Source organism: Agelaius phoeniceus, chromosome 6 (assembly GCF_051311805.1).
Source record: "Agelaius phoeniceus isolate bAgePho1 chromosome 6, bAgePho1.hap1, whole genome shotgun sequence".
In the NCBI taxonomy this organism is placed as follows: domain Eukaryota; kingdom Metazoa; phylum Chordata; class Aves; order Passeriformes; family Icteridae; genus Agelaius; species Agelaius phoeniceus.
The window spans coordinates 9,779,441-9,794,297 of record NC_135270.1 but is presented as its reverse complement, the minus strand read 5'-3'; the positions used below and the strand labels follow the sequence as shown (position 1 = coordinate 9,794,297).

Sequence of the window (14,857 nt, the reverse complement as noted above, 5' to 3'; positions counted from 1 at the left end):
CCAATAAATCACACATGGATGCTTAATGGGACCAGAGGGGAATTTTTGTCAGCTCTTCAAAGTAGTGCTGGTAATTTTGGATCCTTCGATTTCCAGCCCCTTTTGGCAATATTCTGAAAAACCCCTCATACATGCAATTAAGGGAACAGCCAAAAAAACTGTCAGACACACTTGTCCCCAGACGCTCCCTCATATTTATAAAACCTCATTAAAGACGAGAGGTGCTTACTCCTGAAGCCAAGCCAACCCTTGTGCCAGTGCTGACAGGTGTCTGTGTGAATATTCCAATGCTGCTTTGTCAGGATTCATCTCTCCCTTATGAATGAAATAATTTTTATGTCACATGTAGAAAGAAGAAAAAGGATTGTTTTGTTTCCTGGAGCTACAGACAACTATAAATCACCTGTAATTAATTCTGTGCAGCAGTGAGTATTTCTGTGTTGTTTCTGTGCTATTTCACCTGAATGAGCTCCCCATTTCATGAACAAGTGATGTCCCTTTTATTTCTGCTGAGTTTACGATTTCTTATGTAGTTTAAGCCCTGACTTTGCTTCTGGGAGAATATGAGACCCCAGTGGAGCCTGGCCAGATGAAATATTTCATCAATCTATTTATGTCTGCATATCTTACAAATGGGAATGTGGTACAATATTCCCACCATCTCAGAATCAATCTCAAAGTCTCCCAAAAAGGAGTCATTTGGACTGAACTTTGCTTTCCCTCCCTGTAGGGCTGGTATGTAAGTCCTTACTGTAAATACTGAGCTACATTCCATGGAGCAGTGTGGGGTAAATGGCAAGATCCTTTAATGCCACATTTAGACTTCTTTGAACTGGGGAAATGGGATGGGGGGAAAGTCCAGATAGATGCCAGAAGTACTAATGGTATTATGGAAGTCTGTAGGGTAAAACTACAGAAAACTGGGGGTCTTTAATGGGATGCCAAATTATAACTTACTTTTATGATAGAATCATAGAATGGTTTGGGTTGGAAATCTCCTTAAAGCTAATTCCAACCCCCTGCCATGGGCAGGGACACCTTCCACTAGACCAGGTTGCTCCAAGCCCCATCCAAAAGCTGAACAAAAACCCCAACATGCATCTATCTGTTGAGTACGAGAGATTTATTTCTTTTCTGACAGCATTACTCCCTTAAAAAGTTTTAGCTTCTGTTACTAATCTAGATCCTTTTAGTGGTATTATTAATACTAAGTATTTTATATTGAAAGGAATTTTAGGATCTATACCACACTCCCTTTGCTCAGAGAACCTTGAAAGCCCTGTTGCGTTGCCTGGAGCTGTGTCCAAGCTGGATGCCACAGGGAAGGTAACTTCAATTTCCACCTCTTCAGTCTGAGGTGGCAACTTGCAAAAACTAACATTTTGCTTTAATCACTGTGAAGTTTAATACCTACATTTTGCCTTTTGCATTAGGAATATGTGAGTAAAATTTAGATTTTGAGTGCGGCAATGCTTGGAAACAATTTTGAACTTCAAAATGGACACATAAAACCCCCCTCACAATCTTTAAAATGGGGATGATATTGTGATTAAGTTACACCTTCTTTATTCCAGGGAAACCTCTGCTCGTTCCCACAATGAGAGATAAGATGCAGAGGGGCAACCTCTCAACAGTATCCGAGTTTGTTTTCGTGGGCCTCTCTGATGCTCCAGAAATCCGTTTGCTTCTCTTTGTGCTGTTTCTGCTGGTTTATTTGGCCACCATGGCAGGCAACATCACTCTGCTCATTGCCATCAGCACTGACTCCCACCTGCACAGCCCCATGTACTTCTTCCTCGGCAACTTATCCCTCCTGGATCTCTTATGTCCCACCATCACCGTGCCCAAGATGCTGGGGGCCTTGCTGCTGGAGCACAAAGAGATTTCTTTCTCTGGCTGCCTGTTCCAGCACTTTTCCCTCATTGCTGTGGTGGGCACAGAGATTTTCCTCCTGGCTGTGATGGCCTACGACCGCTACGTGGCTGTGTGCCACCCCCTGAGGTACCCCAGCATCGTGAGCACAAAGCTGTGTGCTCAGCTGGCCCTGGGCACCTGGGCAACTGGGCTTCTGAACTCCCTGCTGCACACCTCTCTGGTTTTCACACTCTCTTTCTGTGGCCCTAACAGAATCCAGCAATATTACTGTGACTTTCCTCCCGTGCTGGCCCTCTCCTGCTCGTCCACCCACAGCACGGAGCTGGTGATCCTGGTGGTGGCCGGGGTGCTGGGGAGCGGCGCCTGCGTGGTCACTGTGGCCTCTTACATCTGTATCCTCCAGGAAATCCTGGCCAGGAAGTCCCCTGGGATCTGGCACAAGGCTTTCTCCACCTGTGGTTCTCACCTGGCTGTAGTTTGCCTTTTTTATGGGACCACCATCTGCACCTATGTCCGCCCTTCCTCCACCTATTCCCCACACTGGGATAGGGTTGTGTCCATGCTCTATGGAATGCTCACCCCGTTCCTAAATCCCATCATCTACAGCCTCAGGAACAAAGAGGTAAAATGTGCCCTAAAAAGAGTGATCAGCCAGGTGAGAAGGGCCGTAACAAGACAAGAAAACCTTGCTCAGTCTCCACCATCAGCTGGGTAGAAACCACAGTTTGTGACTGATCCTCTCTAACTCTGACATCTAAAAATTAAATGCTGGAATCCAAATTCATTTTCTGGGCTGAAAACTCTTTCTTTTGGCTCCCTCTGCAGTTAGAAGGGAGAGCTGTGTACTTCCAGAGTTGCACGGCACAGCTTCAAGTCATTTTCACCGAAGGAGAACAGTCCAGCTGGGAATGCTGTTCTCCGTTGAGCACTGAGGAAGCTGAGGTGAGAGCAGGCAGGTGTTGGATGCATATTTTAGAGCACAAATTCTGGGAATTGGTACTCAGGAACACTTAGATACACTGTATGAAAGCAGTCTATACCCCTTTCAAAATTAAACTCCAAATATATTGAATTATGTTTTATGGATCAGCCCTGAAATTGCTCTCCTCTCTCTCTCTCTCTCTCTCTCTCTCTCTCTCTCCTTGTTCGGTGTCTGTTGTTTGCTGGAATTGCCAGAGTTCCATCTCTGAAGCCATGTTTGCCACTAGATTTTTCCTTTTTCCCATTTTTTTCTCCTTGCTGCATCAAATCCTAATAGAGAGGTGATGCTGCTTCCTGCAGCTCATCCCTCTCTTCACCACCTCTCTTCTTTGTAGCAAAGTAATAAATAATCCATAAAAATGCTGAGATTATTCTCACTTGATTGACCCCCAAAGTTTATGATGAAATAGGTTTAATAAAATCTCTTTTATTTAGCTTAGCTACAAGTGCTCTGAATTTTTAAATACTTTCACTCTGTGATGAGACTTTGTATTAATTGTAGCCTTAAGGTGTCTGAAATGCAAGAAAATTCATCAGTGTGAACGAGATTACAACTGTGAGCTGGATATTTATGAAGGAAAAAAAAAAAATCCTTGTTCCAGCTCTTCCAGGAGCTGGAACAAGGAATGGCTGAATGGTAGCACAACCAGGGCACAGGAGTTGGATTTGTCTTTATGCACAACTTTACTACTGACTAGAACGCCTGGAACCTGGAATCTGTTCCAGGCTGTTGATGGCCCCCTTGGGATGTCCCAGGCACTTCCACAAGGTTCTGAGTGACTTCTGCCAACCCCAAGTTGTTGGCCAGAGGAAGCTGCTGGTGCAGCTGGTGAAGGATAATGATGAAGGATCAATTATTATCCTTCAAATTCCTGCCGTAACTTCTGCACCAACCAAGTGGAGGACTGGAGAGGTATTGGCCAAGCCATGAATTCTCCAACCAAGGTGTGGAGAAGTTGGGACAAACTGAACTGCTTTGGAAGTTTTCATTTTCTTTAAAAAGAAGGAAAATTTATTTCTCCTTGTGCCTGTGAAATTGTCCCTGGGGACTTGTTAGAATGGATGATGGAGGTCCACCAGGAGCTTCCTAAGAAGGTTTTAAGAACATTAAAGGCTCCTTCAGGATGCCCAAAAGGGCTTGTTAAGATGAAGGGCCTTGGGTGGCTGCTGCCTGCAGGATTGGAGAATGCTCCTCTTTCTAGAGGTGATGGAATCTAACTGTAGCTGTGTGGAGAGATGCCTAAGGATGGACATCAGTCTGTGTGCAATTCCAAACCCTGGCTGCCTTTTAAAAGAGGCATCTGAATTCCAAGGTACCAAACTAGAGCCTGATTTCCAATGTGTGTCCACATGGGAGATTTTGATGCCTCTCCTGCCTTGTGAAGGTGGAAAGGTTGGATTATCAAGTCTAATTCTGCTACAGTTCCCTCCCTCTCCACCCACCCCAGCCATGTGTTCCCAAAAAGATCCACTGTAAGGAGCTGCTTGCTGCCAGTGGACCAAACAAGGCTCACAGCAAAAGCTGGCATCAGGTCTTTGGGTAACTGGGCAAGGAATATGTTCCTTCTTTTCTCCTTCTTCCCCAGAGGAGCTGTGGCTGCCTCATGCCTGGAAGTGCTCCAGGCCAGGCTGGCTGGGCCTTGGAGCAGCCTGGTCTGGTGGGAAGTGTCCATTAGAGGTTCACTCTTCATCATCAGCTGTATCACCCCTTCACAAATCGAGGTGCTAATCCCTAAATATTCCTCAAAATCAAAACATCCTCTTTCATTTTCCTCATGCCTAGTAACCTCTGACACCAGAAGGAGACAGCTGTGATTGTCTTTGGCACCAATGGAAAAATTTAGCAGGGCAGATTCATAATACACTCACCCAGTTTCTGCTCCTCTTTTCCCTGAGTGTGTGTTTTTGGCTGCTCTTGGAAATCAATACTCCTGGACTGACTCATGAGCACAGAGATCCTCTTACATTCCTAGAAGTGGAGCTGCCCTGTTGGAATGGGGGTGGGAGTACAGACAGCACCAAGTAAATCGAGGAAAAATACTCTGTCAAAGAAATTCCCATATGAGTGATCCTCTGTGCATTTACTTTGCTTTTGCCACTGAAAATCAGATTCACCGATTATTTGCTAATCTCACTTAACTAGTGAGAGACCATTTTTATTTATCTATTCCTAAACATAAAGGATTCCTGAAATTCTTGATGTGCCTTCAAAAAAAGAAAAACAAACAAACAAACAAAAACAAAAAAGCAAACAAAAAAAACAACCAAACAAACAAACAAAAAAGAAAAAAAGAAACAAACCTTTCTTTTTCCTTAAGCAAAGTCCAACTATATTATTTATGTGTGGATTTTATTACTTGCAATGAAACCAGAGCAGATTTTTCCCTCTAATTTTTTTTTGTATGGTGCTGCCAGATATGAAAATATGCAACATAAAAGAGGATGTGAATGATTTATTTTTCTCCTCTAAAAATAGCACCCACTTGTGAAATTCAGGTTGGGCTACAGTTCTGGCTTTACAATTCCCAGGATTTTGGGAATCAGAAAAAAGTTGCATTTGGTGTGTCAGTGCTATTTTCACCTATTTTTTAATTCTTATACAAAAAATGGATTCATAGAATCAAGGTTTCTTGTGAAGAGACTTTGTCCTCTCTGTGGCCAGCCTTTAAACACTTGGCTTTAAATGGCCTTAAAATGAAGGAGGGAAGGATTAGATTAGATATTGGGGAGAAATTTATTCCTTTGGGGGTGGTAAAAATCTGGTTGTTTTTTAATCCCATTTTAGACAGCTTTGTGTTATCTCAGTCAAGGGTAACCACTTAAAATTTTGGAATTTATACTGCTCATCCAGGCTTTCTTTCTTTGTCCTGCCTAGAATTTATCCTGGCATCAGCAGAAATGTGTATTAACTTTTGCAAAGTTAGGATTAAATTATGTGCTTTTTCTTGTAAGGTTAAAATAAAACCCAGAATTCCTTTCTTAGCAGACTGAATCCAATTCAAATTCAAGTTTCAGGTAAAAAAGAAGTGTGAGGGGAATTGCTTGGAAAATCTAAAGATATTTGGGTTTGAATATTTAAAAACAATGCTCATGGCTTGCTTCCATTAAATACTACAAAATTAATCAGCCCCGAGAAAGTAAACACACCAAATATTTGTGAGAAATCCCAGAATCAGATGTGACATTTAATTTTAAACTTGGAAAACTACAAGTTTTTGTACAGGGAAAATACTTCCTTTGTTTGCCACCTCTGCCATACCCTCTATAGAGAAAGGAATACATTTTTTATATATTTTATCATATTTTTTTGGCATGTTCTGCTGTCACCAAACATCTTTCATGTCTGTTCTCATCCTGCTTTCTTGACAATTTCACCACTTTCACATATTTTTCCATTTTCTCTTTTTGCATGTAGACCACAAGCCCTGGTTTCCCCTCCCACAGCATAATTAGATTTTTATTTCTGCTTAATTGTGTTACAAAATGCTTGTTGGTGGTTATGGGAATGTCCAGCCTGAAGAAGGGAAGGTTCCAGAGAGACCTTGGAGCCTTCCAGTGACAAAAAGGGCTCAGAGAGCTGGACAGGGACTTTGGACAAGGAGTGGCAGGACAAGTGGGAATGGCTTCAAACTGACAGGAGGTGGGTTTAGATGGAATATTGGGGAAAAAACTCTTCCCTGTGCAGGTGGTGAGGCACTGGAATGGATTTCCATGGGAAGCTGTGGCTGCCTCATCCCTGGCAGTGTCCAAGGCCAGGCTGGATGGGGCTTGGAGCAACCTGGGATAGTGGAAAGTGTCTCTGCCCATGAATGTGATGGTTTTTAAGGTTGTGAAAAATGTGTATTTTATGATTGACTTTTCGCAAATATTAAAATGAGTATTATATGTGTTATGTTAGAAAGTTATGCTGTATTGATTTTCTTAAGTAGTGTGTTAAATATAGTTTGAGGTTATAACATAATGTTAAAATAGAAACTATGTATGTGGAATATTTTTTTTAAAGAGAGGAATGAGGTACTTGTACCAGATAGCAGCCACAGGACACCTAAATCTTCCAGAGAAAGAGACTTTATTGCTCCATTATCAGAAGAAATGAACTTCTTCCCACCTTGTTCAGCCCTGAAGACACCGTCAGAATTAAGAGGAAGAAGCTGACACTGCCCAGACAGAATCCTTTGTTTAGAAGGAATTTATGCATCATGGATGAGGTGAATGAATGTGCAACAGGCTGTTGCTTTTAAGGGTTAACCCTCTGTTAACGTGTCCTTTTTCAGGCTTATTTTGCGCAGAAAAAGGTATCCGGGCTGTCCGGAACTCTTTGTTTTTATTGTCTCGTATTGTCCTAATCCCAATTGTCCAAATTTTTATTAATCTATTACTATTTTTATAACCATTTTATTACTATTAAACTTTTTTAAAAACAAGTGATTGGCGTTTTTCACAAGGTCCCTCCCAACCCAAAGCGGTCTGTGACTCTGATAATCAGGACTTTTATAAACACTGGAAAATGGTGATTCCTCAGAGGAACCAAATATTATGGGTATGTTCCTTATAAAACTTAGGATGCAATTTGACTCTTCTGTTGCAACATTTTATGTTTGGCACAGTTCCACTGGGATTATCTCAATGTGCGCTATTGTTTACACAGTCCCGGACACTGCCCTCCCTCACTCCACCGCCTGAGGGGGTTTGTAAGAGAGCAGCACCCCCACGGCCATGACACCCGCCCGGGCCTCCCGCTGACGTCATCCCCACGCGACACCGACGCTGCATCCCGGCAGGGCTGCGGGATGGCGGAAGCCGTGCTGCAGGTCCCCAAGTGTCCGTGAGGAGACAACAGAGGTGGAGCCGCCCCACCGAACCGCGGAGAAGCCGCTGGTAGGCACCGCTTCACAGCCGCGCCGCTGGGACTACAACTCCCGGCGTGCCCCGGGGCAGCGGCGCACGGAGAGCGCTGATTGGCCCGCGGGGCAGGAGGGGCAGCGCAGCGCGGGCGCCCCCACATGGCGGCTCGGCCGGGCCGGGACCGCCGGGGTAGCCCGGGATAATACGGGACAAACCGAAATAACCCGGCTGCGCCCCGCTCCCGTGCCTCGCCCGGGCTGCCTGAAGGGACCCCGTGCTGAGTCTGGTGGCTGGGAACGGGGCCAGGTGCTGCGATCCTTCCCTTCCCGTTCCCATTCCCGTTCCCTTCCCAGAAAAGGCAGATGGCTCCAGATTCCTTTCTCCGTCCACCCCTTTTCCAGCTCTCTGTCTCCTGGCACCCTGGGCCCAGGATTCTCCCTCGTATCCCTATTCCTCTTGGTCGCTTCCCTCTCCTCTCCCGTTCCTTTCCCTTCCCCTCCCGGATCAGGTGAGCGAGGAGCTCTGGGACACAGCAGGGCGATTCCTCCCTTCCCAGGCAGCCTCTGGCAGGCAGGTGAGGTGGAAGTGTCACTTGGAAGGGTGCTGGGAGCTTCTTCAGTGACCAGCTTCCAACAGTGCCCTGTTTGTTGACTGTAATCCTAGTTCTGGAACACAATGGGAATGTTAACAAAATTCTTTTCTCTAAAGGACAGCATCCCTCCCAGAGCAACTGAACTGAAATTACAGCTGATTAACCTTTCATTCATTTCCTGATTTATGGTATAACACAAGTTTTTTTCAGGTAAAATAAAGATGCTTTTTAAATGAATCATGACATTCTTAGTTTGGTTCTTGTAGATACCAGGCAAAGCTTGTCTGAAAATGGAATGTTACCTCATTCCCAAGGAGGAGGATGAATAAAAGTAATGTGATGGTTGGGAAGAGATCCCACCCACTTCCCAATTCCTCACCCTTGAGGTTTGGTTGTTTTTGGAGGTGCTGTTGCTCAATCCTCATCCTCCCACCTGACAGAAAAGCAGGAACTGCCTGAAACAGAGATATCTGCCTGGTTTTGGGTGGTGGGTGATATGGGGAAAGGGGTAGAACTGTCTTCTCCCAATTACTTCTGGAAAAAAACACTTCTGAAGGACCTGGAAGAAGAGAGAGTTTCCAGCTGATGTAAAGTAATGGTGGTGTCACTTTCTCTTCCTATTCCTCAACCTCTCTGCACTGGTGCTTCTCACGCTGGATGCGGCTGTAAAAACACAGATTGTGGTAAAAACACAGATTGTGGTAAAAACACAGATTCTCAGTCCCCTTCCACTCTCTGCAATTCCCAGCTCTGTTCCCGTCCTTGTCACTGTAGGCCTGTGAAGTGGCTGTGTGACAGTTTAGGTTGAAATAACTGAATAACATTATTAATTAATAATATATAATATTATATATATTATATAATTATATATAATATTTCCTGAAATAAGTTCAGGAAATGCTCCTTTCACTGAATTGAGCTGCTTTCCTGGCCTCTGGAATCCAGCAAGAAGGGATTGAACCCTTCCCATCTGTGGAATTTTGTGGTGACAACATTTTTCACCACAGCAAGGCTGGTGATTCAAAGGAAAAGTGTTTCCAGCAGAAAACTCTGGAAGTGGATGTTTTCTCCTGTCCAAGGCTGAAAACCTCCCTGCTCCTCTTGAAATGTTTCTATTTATGTGGAGGCAAGTAGGGCCTGGTGACTCCAGAGTAGATCAGAGTAAACACAGGCAGGGCATAAAGTGGGAATTGCCTTTTCCAGGCAGAGTCCACTGCCCCTTAAACCTGCCTGAGGCAGGGATACAGGCAGGAATTCCAATAAAAGCCTGGTAACTTTTTTTGTGTGGTCATGCTGAGCCTGCTGGTCTTGATTGAACAAAGTTCTCTGGATGAAGTAACAATGCTGCAATTCTGGCTTTTTTCTTCTTCTTAGTCAGAGACTGTTTTCCATGGTGACCTCAGAGATATCCTCGTGGTTTTGCATCCCTCTGTTCCCTCCCAGGCTGTTGTTTCAGCTGGTGTCAGCCCATTGCTCAACTTGCACCTCCTGACTGGAGAAATGCTTTGTCAGAGAACTTTTCCTTCTGTGTTTGAGTGAACATCCTCCCTGTCCCTCAGGGTCCTGGCATTTTGGGGAAATTCTCTGTGATCACCCTTTGCCCTCGAATCACTGAGCTCTTCCATGTGTCTCTAACTCTGGAGCTTTCAGACCCATCCAGTGGCCAAAAGAAACTGGTCCAAAATGTTGTTTTCTGCTAAGTTCAGGGCCTGCAGAGACGCTCTAAGGGGTCAGCAGGGTGGCTGGAGACAGGGAAAAGAGACACATGGGGTGTGGGGGTGTTTGTGTGAGGAATGCAGCCTTTTTGGCTGAGGGAGTGTTTCATCTTCTTTCCTCCGAGCCTGCTGTGGGTTGTGTCCCTTCTCAGAGACCTTTAGAAGGAGCTAAGACCACCAAACAGCAGGCAAGGAAGGGCCTGGCCTGTGCTAATAACGTGTGGAGCGGAAATCTTTTTTGTTTGTTTTTACTTGTCAGACTGGAAAGTTCCTGATTTGAGTTTCAGTCTTGGTCATCGCTGCCTATTTAGACAGGTTTGTGGCCGTGCATGACTGAGCAAGCAAGTGGGTGGAAGATTCCTCAGGCCAGGCAGAGCATTCCTCTGGCTCAGGGGACTCTGAGGCCTTTGCCTCCACAGCCTTTATGGCAGCATCTTCCCAGGACTCTGACCACGAGGGCCAGGGTGCTCTGCCCAGGTTCAGGGTTCTGCCCAGCCCAGCAGTGTCTGAAACAGCCCTGTGGGATTGCTGAGGGCCTCCTGGGGCTGTCCTGACCCCTTATCTCCCTGTCCCACCGAGTGGGTGGCCTCTCTGTCCCAGCTTTATGGCCTGCTGGGACGCTGATATCTGTGGGCATGGCCCAACATCTGCTGAGCTGAGCACGAGAGCTTCAACATGGTCCTGCAGGCCAACCCCATTTCAAGTGTCACAGCCATTTCTCACCCCAACAGAGATGATTTCCCCTGGTTTATTTCTGTCTCTCTTTGTGCAATTCCCTTGCTTTTTTCCCCCCAGTTTGTTCAGTGTGCAGGGACAGCCCTGCTGGATCTCTTCCCCACCTTGAGGAAGGACAGCACTCCACACTTCAGCACTGCCTCGCTGCTCCACAAGCAGCACAGCTTTTTTAGGCCCAACTTGAACCCCTTGAGCTGCTTTTCAGTATTTTTACTTTGATGCCAAGGGCCTGAATGTGGCTTAGGAGGAAGCTGCACCCAGCAGGAAAGGTGGATGTGGGTGTGGAACCTGTGGAGTTGTGGCTGCACCTCTGCATGAGCCATGGGAGTGTTTTCAGTGTCCTCTCCCAGCACAGCACAGCAGGAACCAGCTTTTCCCAGAGAAAACCCTCCCTGTGCCTCCCCTCTGCTGAGAACATCCCTCTACATGGATTGAATCCCTTCACTTCTTCTGAATGAGCCATGAAATGAGTTCCTGGAGAGACCTGCTCAGCAGTTTTGGGGGTGCCCCCCACCCATCCTGCCCAACAGAGATCAGCCATGGGCCACTGCTTGTTTTTGTGGTGTTTTATCAGGCTGCTGCATGTCCTTTAACTGCCAGCTCCTTGTAAAAGCTTGTTTCTTCTCCTCATGCTTGAAAGCATTTTCTGCTCGTCCCTTTTTTGGGTGGCTGAGTATAAAACCAGCCTCCTCCAAGAGATTCAGGGTCTGCTCAAACTCAGTGCTGCACTAAATCCAAGGAACACCTTTGTGCATCCTCACTAAATTACCTGATGGCCTCAGGGGGGACAAACCTGTTTGTCTCTTTGATTCCCAAGTAAAACTTCTTTTAAAAAAAGAACATTTCATCCATTTATCTAGAAGCAAACCTGCCTGATGATCCATGAGGGCTTCAGCACTCACCAGCATTTTCCAGGAAAATTCATGCTCAGAAGGAGGGGATTTTTGTGGTGTATTGAGAAATTTCCCCATTTTTGTTGACTTTGGATGGGTGTTCTATTTGCAGTTTTTGTACAGTATCTGAAGAAAAAGTTCAATACAACAGAAACAGGGGACAGGAATGATCCCCACCCCCTTGTTTTTAACACTGTAAATCTGAGAGAGGGGGGAAAAAAGGTGGATGACACCATGGGAGGATCATGACAGTAGAGCAAATATTGTGGATGGTGGCCTGTGGTGGAATGTCAACATCAAACTTATTGTGCCTTTTGCAGCTGGGCAAATCCATGTTGTGAAAGCTCCTGTATGTGCACCTGGGGCACAGGCTGCCTTTGGAATCGGGATGGAGCTTTTCCGTCACAGATAGTGGAGTCAGTCTGAAAGTTTAAATAGTCAGGCTGAAATAGTTTAAAAAGGGCTGAGACATCCAAGTAAATTCACCAGATCCTGCTTCTGGCTGTGCTGACAGAATTACTGTATTATTAACATTGTTCTTCCTCACTCTCTTGGTTCAAAGTGTATTTTTTACAAGGCTTGTAAAAGAAATAAAAATAAATGAAAGGGTGTTCTGGGCAAATCAGAGAATTGCAATCTCCTACAGCATTTTGTTTAGACTGTGCGTAAAAATACTCCAGAGAGAAAAAAAATCCTGTGTCACAACTTAGAAGAAGTTTGTCTGTCTAAAGAGGGTTTTATAATCCTTGTCTATAAAATCTTGTAGTACAAAGCTACAGATTATTCTATGTTTGGACTTTTTTCCTGCATAAAAACAGCTTCATTTTCGGTCTCCAAAGCTAATTTCCCAGCAGAACTTCAAACATCCTTTGTCTGTCTCCCTTTGGAAAGTGTTCCCTTGAGCCAGCAGCTCTGTGTACCCCAGCCATTTGCATTCTGTGCTGTGAGTACCCAGTGAAAACTTGTTGCCTAAATCCCGGGTTTCCCAATTGGAAAAATTCAGGCACCTAAAAGAAACAAACTGAAAAGTTTTCACCGAGTGTTTTGCACAAGGAGCAACAAGAAGGAGTTTTCAGTTAAACTCCCAGAGCAAGTGGAGCCCAGATGTTTTTAGTAAACAGCTTTCAAAACTCACAGTTAAGACCAGTGTCAAATTTCCAGACGCATGATCAACCTTGGAGCCAAGTTTAGTTGCTTTTGTGTTTGCATAAAGCCTGGAAGCTGAATAACACTGAAGTTTGTGGATGGAGTGGAGGTTCTCCATAACAAATATTTGACTGGATGCAATTTCTCTTATTTACAGGACTTTGAGCTTTGGGGGACCTAAAAAAAAAAAAAAGGTTACTGTATATTTGTTTATTTTACATTTGAGGCATATTCAGCACTTTCTTACTCACTGGAATTGGAACAGTTGTTGATTTTTAACGGGGATTTGCTATTATTCTGGCCATTAAACCAGCATGGCAAAATCAAGTGTTTTAAAGCTAGAGGTGAACCATTTCTACAGGTGAGAAATGAAATTTATGCATTCCTGGGCATTCTGGCTCTCTGCTCACACCAAGGCAGCCCTCTCCCTGAAGGTGTTACTGGATGCCTAAGCCACATGCCAAGGCCTTTGCTCAGGGACTGTATCAGCAAAAATCTGTCTCAGAATTTACTATGGGCAAATACTGTCCGGTATTTGTTTAGGAGTCCTGTTTTCTGCCCCTTTGGAAAGGTCATGCACGAGAAGGGCATGGGTAGAGTCAGGATAAATGATATTAAAGTGGGGGTAGGAGGCGTGGAAACTTTCCCTTTGGGTACATCTTGATCTCTGACCTAATAACTTCTGTATCATGTGCAGACACTCACCAAAGAAGTTCTGATTATTTTTGCATGCTTAAAACCCAGCTTTACTACTCCCTGACTGGGTGGATTTTGGGGTCTGTGCCCTGTGTACAGTAGCTAAGCTGTAAACAACAAGAGAGCTTGCTCCATTGTTCCTGATGGGATATCATCCAAGGGAAAACAGGGATTGTCTTCAACAATTAGAAGCTTGTGTAGGCAGACAATACATTGTTTTTGCCTGTGGGCAGCATGAACATGCCTCTACTTCAGCCCAAGAAAGCAGCTGAGAGGGACATGAATTCAAACTGAGAGGATGAGGCAGGCCCTGGGCAGCTGGGAATGCTGAGGGGTAAAAAAGTACTAAAATAAGGGAAGAATTTCTCCCTAAGTAGTAAAGAATTTTTTTTTCTAAAGAACTTTACAGACATTCTTGGTGAAGAAGCCTGCTAAAGGCATCACCTCACTCAGGCTGAGTTTTCCATCAAGTGACTGTGGGGGGTACCAGTCGTAGGTTTTTTTGGGTCTGGATTGAAGGCACTTGAAATAGTAATTTGTGTTTGGACTCAAGTGTTTATTATTTCTTATTAGTAAAACAGTTGCATTCCTGTGAGTTCATCAGCTTTTCATTAGAAGGCACAAAATGGCTAACATTTTTTTGTTACAAGGTCTTGTAAGACTAAACTATCCAATTAAGAACTGACACCTGGATTATTTTCCCCTTTAACCCAAAAACTGATCCCAAAGAGCCCACAATGGGGGCTTTTCTGCCCAATTACAAAATGCCACACAAATCCATGAAGAAGAAGGAAGAAGCATGAAGAAGAAACCCAGGACGACACCCTGTGCCCTCCATCTTGCTTCCATCCACAGCATATGAAAAATCCCAAACACTAAATTTCTCACCAAGTGATACACCTACACTGCTCTCTATAATCTATTGCACACTTTTGTGGATTCCAGTCTATCTTGAAATCTAGGAAACTTTCTCCATGAATGAGGGTCAAAGTCAGTGCTCCCCTGGGGGTCAGGGCACCCCACAGCAGACACAGAAATATTCCTGGTGCCCTGGGTTTCCACAAGTGACTTCCACATTTAGGAGGGAATTCTTCCCTGCAAAGGTGAAGAGGCCCTGGCATAGCTTTCCCAGAGAGGCTCTGGCTGCCCCTGGATCCCTGGAAATGTCCAAGGCCAGGCTGTGGCCAGGGCTTGGATCAACCTGGGACAGTGGAAGGTCCCTGCCCATGGCAGGGTGGAACAGGATGATGTTTAAGGTCCCTTCCAACCTAAATCATTCAGGGATTTCATTATAAATGCATTTTCACTAAGAGCAGCACAAGATAAAAGGAGGCCTGAACCGAGCCATGAAGTAGAGTCGAAATTAAAACAGTAATTTG

At 44.8% G+C, this 14,857-nt stretch overlaps 1 protein-coding gene and 1 long non-coding RNA gene across 2 annotated transcripts; both read left to right on the top strand.

Moving 5' to 3' along the window:
- The first annotated feature begins 1,609 nt into the window (after positions 1-1,609).
- On the top strand, positions 1,610-2,590 carry LOC129121545 (olfactory receptor 5V1-like). The gene has a single exon (XM_054634851.2). It carries the CDS (start codon positions 1,610-1,612, stop codon positions 2,588-2,590), a length of 981 nt encoding a protein of 326 aa, XP_054490826.2.
- A 5,051-nt stretch (positions 2,591-7,641) lies between these two features.
- On the top strand, positions 7,642-8,530 carry LOC129122087 (uncharacterized). Its single transcript, XR_008534500.2, has 2 exons — positions 7,642-8,007; positions 8,410-8,530. It is a non-coding gene; the product is annotated as an uncharacterized LOC129122087 (long non-coding RNA).
- Positions 8,531-14,857: the final 6,327 nt, after the last annotated feature.